The sequence below is a fragment of the Schistocerca cancellata genome, chromosome 2 (assembly GCF_023864275.1).
Source record: "Schistocerca cancellata isolate TAMUIC-IGC-003103 chromosome 2, iqSchCanc2.1, whole genome shotgun sequence".
Taxonomy (NCBI): Eukaryota; Metazoa; Arthropoda; class Insecta; order Orthoptera; family Acrididae; genus Schistocerca; species Schistocerca cancellata.
The window spans coordinates 904288574-904315053 of record NC_064627.1 but is presented as its reverse complement, the minus strand read 5'-3'; the positions used below and the strand labels follow the sequence as shown (position 1 = coordinate 904315053).

Sequence of the window (26480 nt, the reverse complement as noted above, 5' to 3'; positions counted from 1 at the left end):
CCAGCCCCAAAATATCAATCTCTCGAGAGACAAGTTTTTCCTAAAACATGTCACTACCGGCACAGTACACAAGGCAATTATGAGAATCTCTTCAGAGGCAGTAGGAAATAATGGAGTGAGCATTGGCATGATTAAGAACGTCGTAAACACTATTACTCCAGTTATCACAGACATCTTCAACCTGTCTCTTGTCAGTAGTACATATCCTACTGAGTGGAAGCAAAGTTTAATTCAACCTATACCCAAGACTGACAACCCTAAGTCGCCAGGTGACTACAGGCCGATCAGCATACTACCTGCAATATCTAAAGCCCTAGAATACATCATCCATGAACAGCTGACGGATTACCTCAAAACTCATAACATCCACGACAAATATCAGTCAGGCTTTCGAAAGCACCATAGCACAGCAACTGCATTAATCAAAGTAACTGATGACATTAAACATGCTATGGACAGACGTGAAGCTACCATCCTAACACTGCTTGACTTTAGCAAGGCTTTTGATACAGTTGACTTTGATATATTACTAATTAAAATGAAGCAGCTGAATTTCTCAAACAGCGCAATACACTGGTTCGACAGCTACCTCAAAAACAGAAGTCAACAAGTCATTTGTGGGTCGGAAAAGTCATCATGGAAACACGTGCGCTCTGGAGTTCCCCAAGGCTCCGTCCTTGGTCCATTACTCTTCTCACCGTACATTAATGATATTTCTCCAGTGATTCACTCCTGCAACTACCATCTATATGCCGACGACATCCAACTGTACATAAGTGCAAGCCCCAAGAACATTGCTGACGCAGTAGCGAGTATGAACGCAGATCTTTGCTCTGTTTCTCGATGGGCACAGAACCTAGGTCTGAAACTAAACCCCAAGAAATCCCAGGTCATACTTATATCTCATCCAAAGTTAATCAGTCGGTACTTTCGCGAAACAGTCCCTCAAATACTCCTCAATGGCACCCAACTACCATACCAAAAAACAGCAAAAGACCTTGGAATAATCTAGGATGAACACCTAAACTGGGAAGAACAAACAGTCACAGCTTGCCGGAAATCGCTCTCCTCCCTACATGCAATTCAAAAATTTAGAAAAATATTTCCAACCCATGTTAAATAAAAATTAGTCCAAACACTAGTCTTGCCTAATCTTTACTACTGTGATGTAGTTCAACACGGCACAAATAGTGAAAATTCGAGATGCCTCGAGCTAGTGATGAATGCTTGCGTTAGATACGTATGCAATATACGGTTGTATGATCATATCAGTCCTTCATACTCCCAGCTAGGTTCGATACGCCCACATAAGGCACGCGATCTCCACACGATGTGCTTACTTCATCGATTTCTTAGCCACTGGTGCCCCCAATACTTATCTTCTCACATTAAACACCTATCATCATTCCACAACCGCAATACCAGATCGGATACGTCTAGCATCTTGGCTGTACCTTTACATAACACAAAATCTTTCTCCATGTCATTTTCCATCTCAGCCATACGACTATGGAACGCGCTCCCCTGTGATCTGCGTCTTATTCAGAACCACTTAATATTCAAGAGGGAACTCAAGAATTACATATTAGGGACGGTATAGCCACCATTGTTGTGCCCCTCTCATCTTTCTCTTTCTCCTCTCCATCATAGCTTCGAATTTTACCATTCTATTTCTCTTCCTCTAACCTATCTACCTCTTCTATATCTCTTTCACCCCATTCTATCGTCTTATGTCTCTGCTTGATGAGAATAACTCACAAGCTGCGAGAATATAACGAGAAAATTCCCAACTAGCAATAGGACTGACATTCATAAAAGAAAAATATGTTTACTTTCATATACATAGTCATTATTAATATTATTCTTGATTGTTATAATTATTTTTTGATTGTTATAATTATCATTGTACTACTTTTATAATCTCTAATTTTTTTTATTTAACATTAATACTGTATAACATGTTATATGCCCTTAATGTTCTGTAGAAACTGAAATTTGTTGAATCTGAGTATGCCTGGTTAGGTGTAAGAGAGGGCCTGAAGGCCCTAATCTTGCCAGGTAAAATAAATGCATAAATAAATAAATAAGAAGATAGAGATAGTAATGCTCCCAGCAAAAGATCGAGGATGTAGGTGGCAAGTCCTACTCTGAGATGAAGAGGTTGGCTCAAGAGAAGAATTCGTGGCAGGCTCTATCAAACCAGTCAGAAGGCTGATGACTCTGCAAGCAGTTGAGATTCCTGGAATGTGGGGAAAAGGGTTAGGAAAACGGCACCATCAGTGTACTGAAGGAGATGAACTAAAGAGTGTGAATATTAGGAGATGATTTAAAGATATCCATCTCTTTGTACGAGATTCTAAAAATTTGTGTGGACATTTACCAAAATTCATCATTAAAGTTCACCTTTTTTCTGGTGGTAACGATTGTTGGCGTTTTTCATGTATTCGAGGTTATCTCTATGCCGTGTGAAGTGTGGTTAAGAGAAGTGCTCGTGTATCTATAGGTTCTCCACTGGCTAGAACATGATGGAACATGATATATTCTTCACCAGCAAAGGGACGGTATCGAATATGATGTTACTTTATTCAGTCTACAGACAAATGCAATGTTCGTTACATGGCTTCGATGGTTGTAGTCCTATAGTACTTACCACGCTAGTTTGCGCTGGTAGCAACGGCTTATAGAAAGTGTAGGTCTTTGTGTAGGAGCCCTCTCACCACAAGATACCGCAATCCCTTGCACGTAGATGACTTCACAGATTGAATGAGGCATGCATCTTTCCAGCACTATCTGGAGCAATTAAATACTAAAGTTTACCTAGTTTACGCATGCAGCGTGCGATTATTACAAAGCCACCATTACAAGGCACGGAGCAAAGGAAGACCGCTGTGGTTTTCTTGTTGCCTGTTAAAAAATTACACTACCATTAAGAATATTATAATACTGTAGGAATCAACCTATGGATCTAATGTTTCATCTGGAGATTTCTGTCTGTTTCTACTATTAAGCATATGTGGAAAGGAAAACGCTTCACGAATTCTGAGGTATTAATCACAAAGGTGAGGCCTTAGGTCTATCTGCATCTTCTTACTGAGCATCATTTACCTTACTCCTTCATTGTTACTTGTTAGCTATCGTGGTTGTTTTATTTAACAGGATGTCATAATTTCATACAAACCATATTATCGCATTTCGTTAATCGACTAATTTCAGGATCAGATTCCTTAATCAACTGTATGACAGATTAGTACACAGACTATTTGGACGATTGGATTATGTTACATTAAGTGTAGTGAGAGAGATAATTTCCGGAAACTTTAATGAAAATGAATAAATATAATACAGATAATATGGACTAAGCTTTCACGAAACGGTGACTATCCTATAAGTATTCCAACACTACTACGAGTGTTGGAAGGAATTTTTGCTTCAATTAAGTTTTCTAGAAAGCGTTTTCGTCTCTGTACTTATTCTGATGATAGAAAACTGAAACATTCGTTATTTTTCTAAGTAACCTCCCTGGACTTCAATGCAGTTTTCCCAACGTTTTACGAGGTATCTTTTTATTTCATCAGAAAATACGTTTATCGGTTTGAAATGCTTACCTACTACATAACACTTTTTCTAAATTAATAAGCAAACATATTAATAGTATTAATAGTAAGACTGTATTAACAACTTTCAGTGTTCGGCTCCACAAATTTAAATTATATGTAAAGTTTTACTCCAGTGCGTGGGAAATAAACATCGCAGGTTGGGATGCATAAACTAAAACCAGAGGAGGGGATGGTCTGATGCTGAAAGGGGGGGGGGGGGAAATCCCCCCCATCCCCCCCTGCAAATCGCACACTGATGTAAAGTACACCAGCGGCAAGACACAGTACCTTCACTGTGTGATAGCGTCTGTAATGTTAACAGCGAATCCCTAAATAAGATTTACCGAAATTTCTTCGCCAGAATTGGCGAAATAAATATTCCAGAATTCGAATCAAGAACAGCTGCCAAAATGAGTAACTTAGAAGTAAATATCCACAGTACAATGAAGCAACTACACTCATTTAACAAAATTATGTCGTCTTATCAAGAATGTATACAAGTTAGCTTTCTTTCAGAGTATGTAGATACAACAGCTCCATACTCAATCGGCGAAATATTAGTACCTAATGACTAGAAAGTCGCAGAGGTCTCACCAATACTCGAAAAGGGAAAGAGAAGTAATTCGCTGAATTACAGACCCATATTACAGACGTCGATTAGCAGAAGGATTTTGGAACGTATACGCTGTTCATACATTATGACTTACCTCAAAGAAAACAGTCTATTGACGCATAGCGTGCATGAATTCAGAAAATATCGTTCGTGTGCAACGCATATCAGTCATTATTCTCATGAAGTAATATTATCGGCTGGGGATCTTAGATTGTTTCCTTATGTTTAGACTTCCAGAAGGCTTTTGATACCGTTACTCATATGGTGTGTCTAACCAAACTGCTTGCTGTAGGAGTATAGTTCCCGTTGTGCGACTAGATTTGTGATTTACTATCAGAAATGTTACAGTTCGTAATAACTGACAGGAAGTCTGGCGTTCTCCTACTAAGTGCTATAGATGAAAGTAAACAGTTTATGAGACAATCTGAGCTGCTCTGCTACAGTGTTTACCATCTAGTAAAGTTATCATAAAATCAAAACTACTTGAAATATAATTTCAATAAGATACTTGTACGGTGCAAAAACTGGCATCTGACTATAAATAATAATAGAGTGTGAGGTCATCCACATGACTACTAAAATAAATCGATAAATTTGGGTTAAAAGACAAATCGCACAAATAGAAATGCTGTCAGTTCTACTGAATACACAAGAACTAAAAATATGAGCAACTTAAAGTGGGAAGATCACATAGATAATTAGGTTATTGAAGTGAAACAAAAATTACGTTTTATTGGGAGAATACTTAGAAGATTCAACAAACGCACTGAAAGGTCTGCCTGCATTACGCTCGTCCGCATGGGATCGTCACCAAAAATGACTGACGGAGGGCATCGATAAAGTTCGAGAAAGCTCTGCTTGATCTGTATTACCTCGGGACAGGGGAGGGAATGTCTCGGATATGATGTTCGAGATGGGGTGGCAGCCATTAAAAACCAAGACGGTTGTTGTTGGAACGAGAATTTTTCACGAAATTTCAGTCCCAAATTTTCTACTCCGAATGCGAAAATACCCTGTTGTGCAAGTAGATACTGAGAAATGATCAGTGTAACAAAATCTGAGAAATCAGAGCTCATATGGAAAAGTTTAAGTGTTCGTTTTTCCAGCGCTCTGTTCGAGAGTGGCGCGGTAGAGAAACAGTGTGGAAGTGGTTGTGTGAATGCTCTGCCAGGCACTTAAGTGCGAAAAGGAAAGTAGTCAGGTAAGTCTAGATTTAAATGCAGGTGTTATGTGTGCAGATCGTTTTGCATTTTTTGAAAGACCGATTCTGCGGTCTCCAGATATTCTTTTATAAACGGCTAAAATTATCTATGCGAAATGGGCGCAACAACATCACGTTGGTATTAAATGGAATGGCTAACGTCCAAGGAGATGCCTCTGAATAACTACAAATACTTGTGGCTCCTTAGAGAACCCTCAATAAAACAGCAATCAATGACAAAATTCTTGAAACTCCTGCATCACACACTGACAGACCAAGATCATAGTTTATCGATGTCTTCCAACCAGACAGCGAATCCTCAGTTCCCCATGGGTTGTCCATTATGCATAATTCGTAAACAAAATCTTCCACAGAACCACCAACTCCCCGTGACCCAGATTGAAAATTATTGCCATGAAGCTGTTGACGTAGAGGAAATTGGTGTGCTGTGATATTCGTGGCCATTGTAGATCCAGGTCCGCTCATCAAGGAGCACTATATTAGCACAATTTGCATGCTGCTCTGTTGTTGATTGCGAGAGAAAGAAGTAAGGCCCTTGAGTGGAACCACAGCATGCAGGGAGGGAGCAGCCTCAGCTATCAATTGAAGTGACGCCTGGGACGCGGAGATGAGCAAGACGGCAGCGAAACAAGACTGAGTTGCAAGTGTGGAAGGTTCATCGCGGCTGGCGACGCATCTAATTGGCGACCAAGGAACGGAGCAAGCTGGTGGCCGTCGAATTGGAGAACGACAACACAGTGAGTAAGGGCCCACTAGACGCAAGGTTACTGGCAGGTCGGTTTTGTTTACTGAGGCCTGCAAGTCAGATGGTGTTTTACTACTCTGTTTCTGTATTTTCCGTTCTATTTCGTTTGACTGAAGTCAGATGCCACCGAAGTGTATTGGTCTTCTTGAGAATACCGCAGTCTAAATTTAAAATAGTGTGCTCTAGTGAGCGTTGAATGATAACTAACTGATTGTACATTAATCAGGACATTTTAATGTTAAAACAATTTCACTCTTCAGAGTCGAAGTGGTCATTTTCATTGCTAAGATCCTTGATATGGTACGTTCTCGTTTATTTACAGAGCCCCTGGGCGAGTTAAATTCCGTAGAGCCACATTCCAAGTTTTGATTTATACGTATTTGGAAGAACGTTAAGGGTCTCATATCTGTGAGTGGAGTACTACTGGTTGTGATATTCTTGTCAGGTCTCCAACTGGACCATCTAATCATCTAGATGCACTATTTCAGCGGTATATATGGCCGCCACCTTCCAGTGAGAACACTGTTTAGTAATCTCGCTGGAACTAATTCATACGAGTTAACGCGTCCCTTTTATATGCCGCGGAAAAACAACATTGCGTGCACCAGAAGCCGTCGCTTCTGCCCACTAGCGCGGGTGAATGTACAGCGCCCCGTCGTTGAAGCGGGAAGAAAAGAAGAACCGCTGTCCAGTACCTCTGTCAATATATTCTACCGACCGAGTCAACGACAGTTAATCCCAAAGTTACATAAAACAGTTTCCAAAATTTTACTTAAAGAGTAACTGTTGCCTGTATTTACAATGTTGTCTGCCTGTCCATTTTCGACTGATTAATTTAAAACACAGTCACAATAACGAAAAGCAGCGACTATCTGTGTCGCACCAATCTGGAAGTGGTAGGGAGCTGGTGCTGAGTGGTAACGTCTTGTATCACAATAATTCGATTCAAGTTTAAATGAACTGCTCAGTTTTCTATCGTTCATTAATATGACTATACATGGAATACTGGTGGCACGATTAAAGAAAAAGAAACCTTCAACAAAAACAGCTATTCAGGGAATTTAAATAACACTAGCATATGAGCATTGAAACAGCAGCTGCTACCAAAAATTAGTATTACAGTTCAAGAAAAACAACTGTTGGCAGGCCTTAACAAAATGATACAGTGAGTTAAACGGCAACTACACACCAGATTTACTGTTAAAACTTCAGGAAATCAACAGTTGGCAGAATATAATAAAACATTCAATCCACTTGAAATTACTGGGCTAGCAGGACAGAGCGGATTTGATTGTGGAAAGAGACCAAAATAAGTTGCTGTCAGTTGCACTCAACATACAAACTTTATTTATCAACACACACTCAAAACTTTAATCGACCTCCATTGATTAATTTTAGATCGGCTGAAGGCCACACTCAAAATCCAAGACACAAGGCCTAAGCCAGAAATTGAAATACAAGGTTGTTCTGGAGGTTTCACCCAAAATATTTGCTAAATCTTCAATCTAAACAGGCTGAAGGCCTTAGGAGTTTAATTTTAATGGAACTTGGCTGGAGGCCGCATATTAATCAATAAGAACAGTTGTAATAAAAAGGGCCGGTCGCGGTGGTCTAGCGGTTCTAGGCGCTCAGTCCGGAGCCGTGCGACTGCTACGGTCGCAGGTTCGAATCCTGCCTCGGGCATGAATGTGTGTGATGTCCTTAGGTTAGTTAGGTTTAAGTAGTTCTAAGTTCTAGGGGACTGATGACCACAGATGTTAAGTCCCATAGTGCTCAGAGCCATTTGAACCATTTTTGTAATAAAAAGGCAGAAGCCCTTATATTAAGGCATTTCATGCAAACAAATGGCTCTGAGCACTAAGGGACTTAACTTCTGAGGTAATCAGTCCCCTAGAACTTAGAACTACTTAAACCTAACTAACCTAAGGACATCACAAACATCCATTCCCGAAGCAGGACTCGAACCTGTGATCGTAGCGGTCGCGCGTTTCCAGTCGGTGGCGCCTAGAACCGCTCGGCCACTCCGGCGGGCACATTTCATGCCAAATTCGGCTGAAGGCCCCATACGAAAGCACAAAAATCTTATACCGTAAGGGCAAGACAAGAACATTAATTTAAGAGATATTAAAGCTCGGCTGAAGGCCGCACATCAGCAAAATAACTGAAACCCAACCAGGGAAATTACTGTGTAACACACAAGGAAATGCGCTCATAAGTATCCAAGGGTCGACCTGAGATTGTAACACTAACCCCCGTTTAGGTGAGACAGGCAGCCTGTCCAACGACTTCTTAATCAGAAGGCAACTCACCCGACAGGCAGCCGACCGAACGATCAACAAAATCAATTTCCCTCCACGCAACCAGAAAAACGACCACAATATTTCAAACAACAACACACAGAACATTGGCGCCCACAACGACCAACAAGACGTCGGCTGTCGAACTACACTCCGCGCCGGGCAGTAACGACACGACGAGGAAAGCACACTGCCGAAAATTACGTCAACGGCCAGGGCAGGCAACCGGAACGTCAACGGCCACAAAGCAGAAGACACCGCATGATCAACCACAATAACAGGGAATAAAATTAAGTTCAACTCCACTGGAATCTTAGCCGAATTGAATAGACACTAGTTGTGCTCGCGGTAATGTCCCAAAAGCGACAACCAGGACCAAACGAAGAAATGTAAACAAATGAGGCTCGATAGTAGGTTAAGTGAGGACTCAACTTTCATGTCCAAGATCGGTGGGCGACCAACTTTGTAGCACTCGCAAGCATCACCTCACACTCCAACCGCGCGAGCACACCGCCAGCAGCTCCGGCCAGAGTACGCGCGACGGAGACTTCCTCGCTGCTCCAAGCCAACCGACCGACTGCCCAGGCCCGGAAACGGTTAAAGGACCAAATATACGTCGGCCGATGAGACGACCAACCAACGGTCGACCCGCTGTAATCTCCCTCAGTCTGACATTTCTTATGTGTCGCCAGCGGTCGGCGAGCACTGGCTGTGGTCGGATTCTCACCGGCGCTCTGTCTCCAGCTTCACTGCTGCTGCGTACCGACTGCACCGCTGGTCCTTCTCCAGCTGACTGGCAGACACACGACGACCCGGAAATGCTATCGGTCGCTCCAGAGATGGTACGACAGTGCACTTACCGATAAGCGCTGCTACTGCCGCTCATGGGCAAGGAAGGCAAGAAGTTAGTGACGCCAGTAAATGGAATAAGAAAACGAGGCGGCAGTACCGTAACAGAAGATGACAAACATTAAATGGCATGATCTCGAGCCGTGCAAGGCTCACCAGTGAGGTAAACAGTAACTCACCAACCGATTTTCTGTTACAACGTAAGGGGAAAACACCATGTGGCACGATTAAATATGATAATCAGTGAGCAGATCAGCAACTGTTAACCAGATTTACTGTTGCTACCCAAAGGATGAAACTGATGGCAGTATCTAATTGAATCATCAATACAATGAGCAGAGTAGCAACTGCTACAACTTATACAAAGTAACTGGTAGCAGAATGTAACAGAATGAGAAAAGCTGGGAAAAAAGTTACAACTGCCCAACCAATATACTGTTACAACTTATAGCAACAGGCGTAAGATTTAATAAAAATGATCCAATGAATAAAACAACAACTGCCAACCTGATTTAGCGTTACACTTATAGAAATCAACTGGTGGCAGAATTTAACAGAACAATTAAAGCCATAAGCAAAGCAGTAACTGCCCACCAGATATACAAAAAAATGGCTCTGAGCACTATGGGACTCAACTGCTGAGGTCATTAGTCCCCTACAACTTAGAACTAGTTAAACCTAACTAACCTAAGGACATCACAAACATCCATGCCTGAGGCAGGATTCGAACCTGCGACCGTAGCGGACTTGCGGTTCCAGACTGCAGCGCCTTTAACCGCACGGCCACTTCGGCCGGCCACCAGATTTATACTCACAACTAACTAAAAGCAACTGGTGGTGGACTTTAACACATTAGAGAAGTTAACTCATGCAGCTGGTATCAGACATAAATAATAAATCTAACTCCACTTTCTGTCTGGATTATGGGCCTACGGCAGGTCAACATCCAGTCAATACCAATCGCCGTTATTAGTTTTTATTTTGAGTTTAGTTTAGTTTCGGCGATACACTGCGTCATCTTCAGGCCTACTTGATTGAACCAGGTTTGAAGGTGACGTAGCGTATCGTCGAAACTTGTAGCCTAAAAATAAAACCTAAATAACGGTGACTGATATGGTTTTATTAGATCAAAAATATGATTCAATCAATGAAGCAGTAACTGCCCACTAGATTTAGTCTTACACTTACAGAAATAAACTGGTGTCCGATATCAATAAAATGATCCAATGAATTTAGCAGCAACTGCCCTCCAAATGTACACCATAGCAATTTATAGAAAGCAACCGATGGCTGAATTATAAGAGTCCCCTTTCCATAATAAACGGAAGACAGACGAACAAAAATTAAAAAAAAAGAAACCTACCCGTACACAAAAGAGAATCTCGAGTTTAAGGGACCACTTGTGCACACAAGGTACAACAAGGCACAATAAATAAATATCTAATTCCCATGTCGTAGAAATGACGTAAACTGCATACGCCATTGCCACTTGCACAGCACCCACACTTAACACAACCCGACTTTTCCTTGCAGCTCCACTAATACTGTAAGACTAATAACAAACTAAGGATAAGAAACCACTTAATAGCCGATCTAATCTAACAAATTCACTGGTACTACTGTGCTTCTGACAAGTTCATTACAAAACAACATGGTATAAAGCAAAACGCTCATCGTCATTTCCGAGAATCTATGAGGAAGCCAAGCCTCCAGATAACTGTGACCGCTAGCAAACGTGTACTTCCGTCATACAGCTGTCAATCAGGACTAAACAGGCCGTAATTAAACAAGAGCAGTTACGACCAATGATCGGAACTGACTGACTGACAGGTAGTAATCCCGCCGCCACAGCGGAATCAGCTTTCCTTCAGATATTCGAACTTGAAGCACAGGTTTCAACCATCATGGTGGAACACTTTTCCACCGGCCAATATTCACTGGACAAACATGAGCAATTGGCACGTCGGAACAGCACAGACTAGCGTCTGAAGCATTGCTGCTGGCTAAGCATCCCGCCAGCCCCGAAGACACTACTGCCCTTGCTCACAGCTGACTGCCTCCCCGGACCTGACTAAGGCTGCTGGCCACTAAGGCAGACCTTAAATCGCGCCCCCATGTGACCTTCCCTCTGGTTGCAGATCCGCTGCCCGTCCCACTGCCACAACCAGTGGATCTGTCGACCTAAAGCACTAGTCAATAGAATGCCAAAAGAATAAAACCGGCAAACTGCTGGGACGTATTCCTGACTAGAAATGGAGGAAACAAGATTCTATGAACGCGTGTCCGGATATAGTTGGTGTGCCGGCAGCAACAGCAAATTATCCCGGAACACAGTACAGAGCTGCATCGCATCCTCGTCACACCAAATTTTCAAAAAGGCCCCCATGTGATGCAACGCACACGCTCACGTTTGCTAATGATCCAGCAAACACATTATCGTACTTTTGCTTACATCATGCCGATCGGCCACTTGTCTGGAGCTTATAATAAGGTTCGTTTCAATATTCTGCAGAACGTCTTCAAAATCTGCACGTCTACCTGAAAGGACCCACGATCACATAAACAACGAAAAAGGACTTCCAATGTTGTGTGTTGTGGTTGATGTCTATGAGGGTACTTGTTTTGATACAGCCGTGCTGGCTCTCGACCGTTTCCGTCTGCCTGGCTGTACACAAACACCATCTTTGCTTGTTTCCGACATGAATGCCGGACCCTGCTGCTGCTTGCTCTAAACTACGTGAATCACACAGCCTGCAACACACAAGAAACACACGAAACCTGGTGAGAGGTACTCTCCTTGGTCAGCGGCATCTACCGTGGCTGCGATACATTTCCAGATACATCTTCATAGGACCGTTTTTCCCCCATTTCCCACCGAGTGAGGTGGAGCAGTGGTTATCACACTGGACTCGCAATCGGGAGGACAATGGTTATATCCTGCGTCCGGCCATCCTAATTTAGGTTTTCCGTGATTTCCCTACATCGCTTCAGACATGCCGGGATGGTTCCTGTGGAAGCAACACGGCCGACTTCCTTCCCCATCCTTCCCGAATCCGATGACGTCGCAGTTTGGTCTACTCCCTCAAATCAACTAAACCCCATTTCCAGTCGGGAATCCGTCCCTGGAGTTTATCAGTTTTACTATTTTTCACCCTGTATAATGCTACTTTAGCATATCTAAAAAGAAAAATATAGAACGCTAATTAGGCCAGTTCAGAAATACTTCGAATCAGAAGCAGCACTCGATAGTGAGTTGAGGAGGAAGGAAATTTCCAATCTAAAAATTAAATTTCAATCGTAACCGTCGTTTCTTGATAAGCCCGAACAAGAAACTCTTTCATCAAATATGGTATCTCTTCGTGTTGCAGAAGTACTAATGAAGCAAGTAGAATTTTTTGACGTTTGTTAAGGAGTGCCTTATTGCAGCTAGTGAGTCCTTGCTTATCACATTAACTTATGATTTTGATAAGACTGATGTTATTGGATTTCAGTATAAAACTTTTTGAACTTGAAACACACTATATAACGACAAGATTTTTACGGGGTTATAAATACAAAATCAAATAGGGGTAATGCTGGAGTAGGTTTAATAATGAATAAAAAATAGGAGTGCAGGTAAGCTACTACAAACAGCATAGTGAACGTATTTAGTGCCCAAGATAGACAGAAAGCCCATGCCTACTACAGTAGTACCAGTTTATATGCCAACTAGCTCTGTAGATGACGAAGAAATTGAAGAAATGTATAATGAGATAAAAGAAATTATTCAGGTAGTGAAGGGAGACTAAAATTTAATAGTCATGGGTGACTGGAATTCGACAGTAGGAAAAGGGAGAGGAGGTAACATAGTAGGTGAATATGGATTGGGGCTAAGCAGTGAAAGAGGAAGCCGTCTGGTAGAATTTTGCATAGAGCATAACTTAATCATAGCTAACACTTGGTTCAAGAATCATGATAGAAGGTTGTATACATGGAAGAATCCTGGAGACACTAAAAGGTATCAGATAGATTATATAATGGAATGTCAGAAATTTAGGAACCAGGTTTTAAATTGTAGGACATTTCCAGGGTCAGATGTGGACTCTGACCACAATTTATTGGATAGGAACTGTAGATTGAAACTGAAGAACTTGCAAAAAGGTGGCAATTTAAGGAGATGGGACCTGGATAAACTGACTAAACCAGAGGTTGTACAGAGTTTCAGGGACAGCATAAGGGAACAATTGACAGGAATGGGGGAGAGAAATACAGTAGAAGAAGAATGGGTAGCTTTGAGGGATGAAGTAGTGAAGGCAGCAAAGGATCAAGTAGGTAAAAAGACGAGGGCTAGTAGAAATCCTTCGGTAACAGATGAAATATTGAATTTAATTGATGAAAGGAGAAAATATAAAAATGCAGTAAATGAAGCAGGCAAAAAGGAATACAAACATCTCGAAATTGTGATCGAAAGGAAGTACAAAATGGCTAAGCAGGCATGGCTAGAGGACAAATGTAAGGATGTAGAGTCTTATCTCACTAGGGGTAAGGTAGATACAGCCTACAGGAAAATTAAAGAGACCTCTGAAGACAAGAGATTCACTTGTATGAATATCAAGAGCTCAGAAGGAAACCCAGTTCTAAGCTAAGAGGGGAAAGCAGAAAGGTGGAAGAAGTATATGGAGGGTCTATACAAGGGCGATGTACTTGAGGACAATTTCATGGAAATGGAAGAGGATGTAGATGAAGGTGAAATGGGAGATACGATACTGCGTGAAGAGTTTGACAGAGCACTGAAACACCTGAGTCGAAACTAGGCCCCAGGTGTAGACAACATTCCATAAGCACTACTGACGGCCTTGGGAGAGCCAGTCCTGACAAAACTCTACCATCTGGTGAGCAAGATGTATGAGGTACGCGTAATACCTTCAGACTTCAAGAAGAATATAATGATTCCAATCCCAACGAAAGCAGGTGTTGACAGATGTGAAAATTACCGAACTATCAGTTTAATAAGCCACAGCTGCAAAATACTAACGCAAATTATTTACAGACGAATGGAAAAACTGGTAGAAGACGATCTCGGGGAAGATCAGTTTGGATTCCGTAGAAATCTTGGAACACGTGAGGCAATACTGACCTTACGACTTATCTTAGAAGAAAGATTAAGGAAAGGCAAACCTACGCTTCTAGCATTTGTAGACATAGAGAAACCTTTTGACAATGTTGACTGGAATACTCTATTTCAAATTCTAAAGTTGCAGGGGTAAAATAGAGGGAGCGAAAGGCTATTTACAATTTGTACAGAAACCAGATGGCAGTTATAAGATTCGAGGAGCATGAAAGCGAATCAGTGGTTGGGAAGGGAGGGAGACAGGGTTGTAGCCTCTCCCCGATGTTACTCAACCTGTATAATGAGCAAGCAGTAAAGGAAACAAAAGAAAAATTTGGAGTAGGTATTAAAATCCAGGGAGAAGAACTAAAAACTTTGAGATTCGCCGATGACATTGTAATTCTGTCAGAGACAGCAAAGGACTTGGAAGAGCAGTTGAACGGAATGGACAGTGTCTTGAAAGGAGGATACAAGATGAACATCAACAAAAGCAAAACGAGGATAATGGAATGTAGTCGAATTAAGTCGGGTGATGCTGAGAAAATTAGATTAGGAAATGAGACACTTAAAGTAGTAAAGGAGTTTTGCTATTTGGGGTGCAAAATAACTGATGATGGTCGAAGTAGAGAGGATATAAAATGTAGACTGGCAACGGCAAGGAAAGCGTTTCTGAAGAAGAGAAATTTGTTAACATCGAGTATAGATTTAAGTGTCAGGAAGTCGTTTCTGAAAGTATTTGTATGGAGTGTAGCCATGTATGGAAGTGAAACATGGACAGTAAATACACTCCTGGAAATGGAAAAAAGAACACATTGACACCGGTGTGTCAGACCCACCATACTTGCTCCGGACACTGTGAGAGGGCTGTACAAGCAATGATCACACGCACGGCACAGCGGACACACCAGGAACCGCGGTGTTGGCCGTCGAATGGCGCTAGCTGCGCAGCATTTGTGCACCGCCGCCGTCAGTGTCAGCCAGTTTGCCGTGGCATACGGAGCTCCATCGCAGTCTTTAACACTGGTAGCATGCCGCGACAGCGTGGACGTGAACCGTATGTGCAGTTGACGGACTTTGAGCGAGGGCGTATAGTGGGCATGCGGGAGGCCGGGTGGACGTACCGCCGAATTGCTCAACACGTGGGGCGTGAGGTCTCCACAGTACATCGATGTTGTCGCCAGTGGTCGGCGGAAGGTGCACGTGCCCGTCGACCTGGGACCGGACCGCAGCGACGCACGGATGCATGCCAAGACCGTAGGATCCTACGCAGTGCCGTAGGGGACCGCACCGCCACTTCCCAGCAAATTAGGGACACTCTTGCACCTGAGGTATCGGCGAGGACCATTCGCAACCGTCTCCATGAAGCTGGGCTACGGTCCCGCACACCGTTAGGCCGTCTTCCGCTCACGCCCCAACATCGTGCAGCCCGCCTCCAGTGGTGTCGCGACAGGCGTGAATGGAGGAACGAATGGAGACGTGTCGTCTTCAGCGATGAGAGTCGCTTCTGCCTTGGTGCCAATGATGGTCGTATGCGTGTTTGGCGCCGTGCAGGTGAGCGCCACAATCAGGACTGCATACGACCGAGGCACACAGGGCCAACACCCGGCATCATGGTGTGGGGAGCGATCTCCTACACTGGCCGTACACCACTGGTGATCGTCGAGGGGACACTGAATAGTGCACGGTACATCCAAACCGTCATCGAACCCATCGTTCTACCATTCCTAGACCGGCAAGGGAACTTGCTGTTCCAACAGGACAATGCACGTCCGCATGTATCCCGTGCCACCCAACGTGCTCTAGAAGGTGTAAGTCAACTACCCTGGCCAGCAAGATCTCCGGATCTGTCCCCCATTGAGCATGTTTGGGACTGGATGAAGCGTCGTCTCACGCGGTCTGCACGTCCAGCACGAACGCTGGTCCAACTGAGGCGCCAGGTAGAAATGGCATGGCAAGCCGTTCCACAGGACTACATCCAGCATCTCTACGATCGTCTCCATGGGAGAATAGCAGCCTGCATTGCTGCGAAAGGTGGATATACACTGTACTAGTGCCGACATTGTGCATGCTCTGTTGCCTGTGTCTATGTGCCTGTGGTTCTGTCAGTGTAATCATGTGATGTATCTGACCCCAGGAATGTGTCAATAAAGTTTCCCCTTCCTGGGACAATGAATTCACGGTGCTCTTATTTCAATTTCCAGGAGTGTAGTTTGGACGAGAAGAGAATAGATTCTTTCGAAATGTTGTGCTACAGAAGAATGTTGAAGATTAGGTGGGTAGATCACGTAACTAATGAGGAGGTATTGAATAGGATTAGGGAGAAGAGAAGTTTGTGGCACAACTTGACTAGAAGAAGGGATCGGTTGGTAGGACATGTCCTGAGGCATCAAGGAATCACAAATTTAGAATTGGAGGGCAGCGTGGAGGGTAAAAATCGTAGAGGGACACCAAGAGATGGATACACTAAGCATATTCAGAAGGATGTAGGTTGCAGTAGGTACTGGTAGAAGAAGGAGCTTCAACAGGATAGATTAGCATGGAGAGCTGTATCAAACCAGTCTCAGGACTGAAGACCACAACAACACAATTTTGAATATGGTACATATTATGGGTATTGCCAGAAAAACTGTGAATTCTGTTCACTCGCAATCACCACAGAGAAGGAAGTGTTATTAGTCGAATTGGATAGCCTGTATAGAGACCTTCTATTGCGCACCGAAGATCGATGGCTGAGCGGGAACATGGTTCTAAACATACTTAGAGAACAACTGAAAGCGACAAAATCTTTTGTGTCGGAAAGAGAGGAAGATTACACCAACACTATGTGATTTCAGCTGACTGTTGAATCTGGCAGTTGTAAATGACATGCCAATTAAAGTAAATCAGGTAAACAAGGAATTTCGATTAAAAAGCCAAACCGCCGTAACTGCTATCTCTTCTGTAATGTCTTTAATGCGGAAATTTGACCATTGGATAGTATAGTTACGGAAATGAAATGTGAAACACTTTCCTGAATTACAGTTAGAACTATCGGATCAACAATCATCGCAGGATCAAGAAGCATTGAAGGAATAAACGGCCAGCCCGACAGCACTGAAAACAGATTTTGAAAACCGTTTTTTTACAGTTTCAATGCAATAGATCCTGTACTAGCTTCTATAACTCAACCTTCCCAAAAAGTGGATGTGAAAGACATTTCAAGTAAAACGAGCGAGACTGAACTTCAAGAGGGAATAATTCGATTTAAAAATGACGTCTCCTTAAATCCAGATTACAATGAAGATACCTTTTGGAGATTGGTGAGTTCAAAAACTTACCCTAAAATTGTGAAAGCAGCAACTATTTATCGTTTTTGCATCAGTTTCTCTATGTGAGGCACCGTTTTTAACCATGAACATATTGAAGTCTAAGTGTAGAAAAAACTGATCCCCATCTTTCAGACGATGCGAGGTCGGCTCTGACAGGTGATTCACTGGATTATAATAAACTTTCCGATGATATGCAATGACAAGTAGCTCAGTAAACTGTTTTCAACGTTTATGTTGGTGTGTATTTTTCTTTATTACTGTCGTGATTTCTTGAAAAGTGAGTGGTAGGTCCACAACTTTTCATGGAGAGAAAATTAACTTTCATGCAGTTTGTATTATGAATACAGTTAATTTTGGGTATAGTGCCCTTTTGCACTTAAACCTTTTTTGAATTTTTGTCATTAGATCTCTGAATGGACTAAGTTATATGCCTAAAAAGACTGAGCACATCTGCTGTACACCATTACGTTTACAAACGGCAGCTGTCCATCAGTTTCCATCTCCATTGTGAACTTCATGCTGGGATGACGGTAATTAAAACGATTCATGGAATCGTTCGAAGCGTTGTTCCATGTGGCACACCATAAACGTGTAGTTGACGTATCAACAAAAACAGTAAGGTTTTAAAAATGCCTTCCTCAGAGCCCTGTCTTCAAAACACTTCCGAAAACAAATTGGCGACCATGGGAAATAATGGACTTCCCGTAGCCACTCCATTCAATTGTTCAAAATATTTGACATTGAAGAAAAAAAGTTGATTTTTGCGTATGACTGTAAAGCTTAGAGATTTTCTTGTCCAGTTTTTCAATAAATAACATCAAGGTTTCATCAAGGGGAACAAGTAAAAGAGTGGCAACCTTCTTTTGAAGCTTACGTGCAGTCACCGTTGAATTAATTTCAAAAGAAGCGACAAAAATACCTTTGGTGACTTCGTCTGGACGAGTTCCTCGACCATTGCGTTGCCTTTGTTGAAACTTCCTATTTCCTGAAGCGGCGGGAAGGTCGGTTCTTGACGGAATATCGGTCTCTGCAGAGTTCTTCTGCTTATGTCATAATAATAGAAAAGTTATGATAATGCTATTTTTTATCAATTACTGCCTTTGCTATATGTCTTCCTTAAAACAGCTACATTATTATACTGTATCGGTTTTGTAAATAAGATAATTACATCGGAGTAACAGTTCTGTTAACTTTATCTCCAGAAATAAGAGCCATGTCTACCTTCTGTTAGTGGTGTACATGTACTCACACAAACCGTCAATCTAAAATGGTCTACTGAATGGCCGGAGTGCTTAATCCTTGTGTTTCCATTTGTTTACTTCTAGTTCCAGCGAGTGATCGAGTTACGACACCTCGGATACCTACACAGTGTGCTAGTACAGGAAAGAGAATGTTAATTTTGCGTTACGTTTTTAATAACGTTGTGTTTACTTGAATGATACACTGTCTTTGAGTAGATATTCAGGAGAGGAAGGGATTACCTACTAAAAGATATAAAGTGCCATCGGAAGAAGACATACAGGTGTTCGTATTTTTATAACGAATATATTTGCTTCAGAGGCAATCATACTGTTTAATTTCCCCTTGCTGAAAGAACATTTGCCCGATATATGTTTTATTTCGCTTCTGGACAACATGTTCATTATAGTGATCCAGATAGATGGTACATCACGCATATAAATTTACTAACCATTGACGGTGATAATGTTTTTATTTTCTCAAGAAATACTGAAAAACATTTACAGAATGGCTAGACCCAAATCAACCCCCACAAAGAGTTCAAGGGGTGAACTCTGCAGCAGAAAGAGATTAATTATATGGGTACGCATGTATTCAAGATCAGACTAGAGCATATTTAATAATTTGTAGCCAGTTTGTAGGAATTTAAGAATGAATTATAGAAACAGTTCTCTGGGAGGACAACAACAGCTCAAAGACATTGTGAATAACAAGAAAGAATTTTTAACTCCCGAAACCATTTAAATTATGATAAAAATTTCAGAAATTAAAGAAGTCGGGAATGATGAGGTGCTTTCGAAAGCTACACAGCTATATGAAGGTGTTATATTCGCTACTACCTGTTACACGTCAGTATAGACACATCTCCAGAATCATAATGGTTGTATTTGCATGATGTAGATGGACCGTTACGGAGTCACAGCCTTCGGGAAGTTATCCACGCTAAGAGTCAAACAAGACTGGTGATTTGTCACAATAAAACTGAGTACACCCCAAAGACGTTTTGCCAGAAGTGTACAGTGCATGACTACTGAACTAGGTAGGCCAGATAGCACCTCGCAGGACGTATTACAGGATTCGGTAGACACCAGCTGTATAAAAGCGATAAAAGTAAATTTCAAAATCCAGTATGAACTGCTTACATCCGCCGTATTGTCAAAAGGCCGATGTGGTTAAAACAGTTCATGCAGGCTACCAGTAGCGAAGAGGATAACTTATCGAATGCTGAGAGTCTATAACGGTCCATCTACATCATAAAAATATAACCATTATAAACGTGAATACGAGTCTATACTGACGTGAAACCGGTAGCTGCGAATAAAGCATCCTCATACAGCTTTGGAAACATCTAATCATTCCGTACACTTTTAATTGTTAAAATTTTTGTCACAATTTAAGTGGTTATTGAATATTTGGGGTTTTCATTGAATTACAGAGCTTGCAGACACAATTTCATCTAAGAATAGCTTCACATAAATTATTGAATGTAAATAACAACTGTATTACCCTAATATTTAATAATATGAAACGAATTCAGTGAACTGAACTTAAGTAATATATAGTCGGAATGACAGGTGTGGTTAAAAAACACAAGAATGACTGACGATGGGATGCTGTGGGAGTCCAGACACAGGTGGCTAAGTCTGTGACAAGATTGCGAGTTGAAGACATTAGATATGGTGCAGACGACATCTGAACCACTTCTGTGGAATGCCTGTACCAGCCACGAGGTAAAGATCAGCAGAACAGTAAGTAAACTTAGGGTTTACTACGAGGTGCATTCCATAGCAAGTGGCCGTTTCGTGGTAGGTATTATTTGGAACATTTGCTTCTAAATCACGATGAAATTCGCATATTGCAGCATGTCTTAGGAGTCAGCACCTGAACGCGAGTTGCATGATCCATTTAGGTACATACGTGTAGTAATAATATGTATGATAACTGAATTTCTGTGAGTTTTCAAACTGGTTTGGGACAGTCTGTAGTAAGACCTCATTGAGGAAAGATATGTGCAGAATAGCAGCTCTGTAGTTTCTTCATAATGCGTTTAGACAATTGAGTGCCACAAGTCTCGGGACTTTTAAAATCTCTATAAGATGTAATGTATTTAAGAAACTTTTCCACAGTATATATTTCAGACTCAGAATTGCTGTGAATAATTCAACACATCAGTCCGTCACACACACACGCACTCACACACACAGCATTTAAACAAACGTAAATTAGTTTATTAATGAAGTGCATCCATAATGTGATGAGATCGATTTATCCCATCAGCTAAATCCTGCTCGTCATTCAATCAGTTTCCAGCAAATCTCTACACGATATGTAGGTATATAGCCGCCCTAGACTCCACTGTAAACTTCGAAGTTTAAAATCTGTCACACACACACTTTTATTGAGCCTTTATTATGCAACGTTTTTTATTGTACTGTACGGTCGCAGTATCGTTGACTTCTTTCTACGTCACACTAACCTCTCTCCGATTTTCTTAAAGGAATGTTGCTAACGTAAGGAGTTCGGTGATAATAACAGTAGATCAAAGGTTCAGCAATGTCACACGAAAATCAATTTGAGCTTAAGATAGTATGCACACTTATTGCTGGTGGCTTGATCTGTTACCATTCGGATTTGTAGAAGCGTTCTTAACGGGAAGTTCACTGCCTAAACAACCAGACCTGCGATTCCCTATTAACCACGCAATCAATTCGTTTAGTGCCTGCAGTCTCTGGTGTATGACTTGATAACACTACTGTTTATTGTTTCGCTCTCGTACTCCACAGTAGTCTTCTGTACAGGCAGCGTTGGCGGGGCTGCGGACGGGCGGTACTCGACGGTGGAGGACTGCTTCTTCCGCTCTTTGGGCCTGCTGGTGCTGCAGGCGCCGGACGTGGAGCGGCGCCACACACGTGTCGTGGGCCCCACGCGCCACGTGCTGTCCTGGCTGCTGATCGCCTACCTGCTCGTCACCGCCAGCTACGGCAGCGGACTCTCCTCCGTGCTCACTGTGCCCAGGTACACTCTAAGAGGTTTAGGTGTCGTAACATTCACTCTTGACATAAAAGGAAAGGAACAGGGTCATATGTGGCTAAAGACCATTGTAGTTCTTCACAGAAAGGGTGCAAATATATTTATAATTTCTTAAAGCTGAACAGTTCTTTCTTGGCAGGCTTACGGAGGCTAATAGGGATCAGTGGCAAAGATAAGTATTTAAATAAGTAACTGAAATACGCTCGGATCCGGCAATTACTAGCACATTAACAGCAGGAGCAGGGTCCCTTGTTCGAGCCCCACCAAACATTCAGTTTCAATTCTTTCAGAAGTTTATGGTTGGTACAAATGGCTCTGAGCACTGTGGGACTTAACATCTGTGGTCATCAGTCCCCTAGAACTCAGAACTACCTAAACCTAACTAACCTAAGGACATCACAAACATCCATGCCCGAGGCAGGATTCGAACCTGCGACCGTAACAGTCGCGCGGTTCCGGACTGAGCGCCTAGAATCGCTAGACCACCGCGGCCGGCTCAAAAGTTTATCAAGTGTATTATTTGCTAAAGGGTTTAAGCTGGTAATGGAGTACGCAAAGTCCTCTGAAAGACAGTTGCCACTGAGCTGACAGCACAGAAATTAATACTCAAGCACAAAGGAAAACCGAAGTTTTTAAATGGAAAAATGAAAAGTATCTTGTCACCTTGACTATAAAACATTTATGTGATGTCTTATTCAAGTTGCTCGTTTTTATATGAAGTTTTTTAATTCAGGGCCAACCAGGTCTATGACCGAACACGCTTATCAACCGTGCTGGCTGTCCAGCCAGCCACCGAGGGTACAGAGGATAGTGCGACTGCAGGGATTTATCCCTTTCACGCTCCCCGTGAGACCCACATTCCCAATTTAAAGTCCACCCACTATATTGGTAGTGCTCCTGCCAGTTACACTCACTACTCGCGGCAGACAATCTTACCGAGTCCCGTAAGAGTTCGGACAATGCGTGTGCATCAATGGCCGGTTAGCCTTAACTATATGAAGATGGTATCTGTTCTTTCGGAGTCCTCGTCGTGGCACACATTTTCAACTGTCCCCGTTGATGTATATCAATGCCTGTCGGCACCTTAGGGTCTTGATGTAATTATCATTGCTGGTTTTTGTTGCACGAAGAACCGTTTATGACAGTAGTTTGTACAAACCCTTCTGCCCAGCACCCGATTGGACGCGAAAAGAGAGCGTAGTGCTGCATTTAGCCAATATCCTGAGTGACACAAGCGTATCATTAAAGTTAGGTACTTCGTATCGACAGCTAAGCTGGTGCGGAGGTAGTTATTACAAAGGTGACTAGTAGAGGATAATAAATGTAGGCAGTGTTTGATATTACATTACAGACGACTTCCAACAATCGTGACTTTAATTTGTTGAAATGAAAAATTTCTTGCTCATACATAATTTCATAATATCCGTCCGTTTGGACGAGCGGTTCTAGGCGCCTCAGTCTGGAACCGCGCGACCGCTCCGGTCGGTGGTTCGAGTCCTACCTCGGGCATGGATGTGTGTGATGTCCTTAGGGTAGTTAGGTTTAAGCGGTTCTAAGTTCTAGGGGACTGATGACCTCAGAAGTTAAGTCCCATAGTGCTCAGAGCCATTTGAACCATATTTTTTGTGCTACACTAACTATTATGAAATGCGCTATGGGACTTAACGCCTAAGGTCATCAGTCCCATAGAACTTAGAACTACTTAAACCTAACTAACCTAAGGACATCACACACATCCATACCCGAGGTAGGATTCGAACTTACGACCGTAGCAGTCGCACGGTTCCAGACTGTAGCGCCTAGAACCGCTCGGCCACCCCAACCGGCTCGTGTAGCACAGATATTACGATAATTTATTAATAATGTATATTTTACTAACGATGAAACACCTCTTTGTTAGTTCATCATAGTCGATACGATAAAGTGAAGTGTAATTTGGATGACGAAACAAACATTTTCCTTAAACCAGGCACACCTGACGAAAGAAAAATTAATGCTTTAGGGAACTTCACAGTAATTACTAGCTGTTTTCATTTCTTGTTTTTCAGAATTGCGGTGGAGTAGGAAGTGGTCCTGGCTGTTGCTCTACATACTGTGCTGCACACCAGGCATACTTAAAGCAATTCGTAAAACATGCCAATGGAAACTGATAATACACAAATGACTGAAATTTGAGAACACTGTTCTCCTGATATGACATGGAGCTATAGGAAATTATATTGTCCAACCATTTGCTGAAAAATACTTTCCACAGTCGAAAAAATTCTTTGTCAAAAGGCTTATTGGTTGTTCAGGATGGAATCTGAGTTTTATCAACAGACTTTTCCTTGTCTTCCTCAAAAAGGAGGTGTCATTATATCCAAGTAATGAACGCAACAAAAGCAATCTTTTAATTTCTGCATATGGTTAGAAACCATTTTGAATGAAATATTAAAGATTATTCTTTCCTATTTTTCATTGATCAATTATAAGAATTTTGCAACTAAATAGCCTTTCTTTAACTTTTGGCCTTCAGGGCTGAGGTCATACATATCACTGGCGTTGTTGTATACGAATGTCTCACAACATTAATCGACTGCACAACAGACTCTCTCTCTTTTAGCCTCGAAATGATAACGTGGGGGTTGCTCGCAGTTCTTTCACGAATATCACATAGAAAATGCGGGGATTACAGCAACCTCCGTCTTCATGCAAGCTATGAATTAATAGCGTTACCTCTACATCTTTACTTGAAGTAGATATCGTTTTTTTGTGACTTCCTTTACTGTGTGATTGCCGGAATCTGCTTAACACGGTCGACGAGGCCTTAAAATCAGCAATGTCCACCGAAATGTGATTCGAAGGGCACAGTCTAGCAGATATCCATGAGTATGCATGACCTCTCACTATCTATCAGTTCTATATGGTTTCTATCCCAAGAAGACGCCTCTAAGGAAGTGTTGATCATTTATTTATTGAAATTTAGGGTTTTATCATGTTATTATTGGGAATGACTAGACTCTCGTACCAACATACACGATATATCTTTTGGATAGTTTTTCCATCACTATTTTGCGAATTTCATTTTTGCACGTATTTATTACTCCTTGTAAGTCTTTCTTCCATCCACACATTACACGGTCAGGTTTTACGAAGCTCAGAGGGATCTGCACACCGCTTAACATTATATCTTAAAGACACTGGGTACCTTAAAGACAATGGTTACCATTCAGTTGTATATCTCCGTTGTTAGCACATAAGTTGTCACAAAAGCAACTGGCTATTATTATTGATATTAAATAAGTGGCAGATATGAGTGGACACTACTCCGTCCGAACAGGCCTCTGATTGCATCAGTCAGATGCTCTTCATTATGTAACCGCAGCATTATTGGATCTTCAGGAATATTCCTTGTAATTCCAAATATAGTTTCAATATGTTAGCTACATTTCATACACAGCAATATGCGAGCTGAAATGCACCTTTTTTTTTTTGTCATCAGTCTACTGACTGGTTTGATGGGGGCCGCCACGAATTCCTTTCCTGTGCTAACCTCTTCGTCTCATAGTAGCACTTGCAACCTACGTCCTCAATTACTTGCCTGAACGTATTCCAATCTCTGTCTTCCACTACAGGTTTTGCCCTCTACAGCTCCCTCTAGTACCATGGAAGTCATTCCCTCATGTCTTAGCAGATGTCCTATCATCCTGTCCCTTCTCCTTATCAGTGTTTTCCACATATTCCTTTCCTCTCCGATTCTGCGTAGAAACTATTCATACCTTACTTATCAGTCCACCTAATTTTCAACATTCGTCTATAGCACCACATCTCAAATGCTTCGATTCTCTTCTGTTCCGGTTTTCCCATAGTCCATCTTTCACTACCATACAATGCTGTACTCCAAACGTACATTCTCCGAAATTTCTTCCTCAAATTAAGGCCGGTACTTGATATTAGTAGACTTATCTGGGCCAGAAATGCCTTTTTTGCCATAACGAGTCTGCTTTTGATGTCCTCCTTGCTCCGTCCGTCATTGGTTATTTTGCTGCCTAGGTAGCAGAATTCCTTAACTTCATTGACTTCGTGACCGTCAATCCTGATGTTAAGTTTCTCGCTGTTCTCATTTCTACTACTTCTCATTACCTTCGTCTTTCTCCGATTTACTCTCAAACCATACTGTGTACTCATCAGACTATTCATTCCGTTCAGCAGATCATTTAATTCTTCTTCACTTTCACTCAGGATAGCAATGTCATCAGCGAATCGTATCATTGATATCCTTTCATCTTGTATTTTAATTCCACTCCTGAACCTTTCTTTTATTTCCATCATTGCTTCCTCGATGTACAGATTGAAGAGTAGGGGCGAAAGGCTACAGCCTTGTCTTACACCTTTCTTAATACGAGCACTTTGTTCTTGATCGTCCACTCTTATTATTCCCTCTTGGTTGTTGTATATATTGTATATGACCCGTCACTCCCTATAGCTTACCCCTACTTTTTTCAGAATCTCG

General features: G+C 42.0%; 1 protein-coding gene across 1 annotated transcript in view; it reads left to right on the top strand.

The window, feature by feature from the left end:
• Nucleotides 1-24052, top strand: part of LOC126159799 (glutamate receptor ionotropic, kainate glr-3-like) — a 77896-nt gene extending 53844 nt beyond the window's left edge. Inside the window, exons 4-5 of the mRNA XM_049916583.1 lie at nt 21742-21973; nt 24037-24052. Of these exons, the coding sequence (XP_049772540.1) occupies nt 21742-21973; nt 24037-24052 (248 nt within the window). The remainder of the gene's footprint in view (nt 1-21741; nt 21974-24036) is intronic.
• Nucleotides 24053-26480: the final 2428 nt, after the last annotated feature.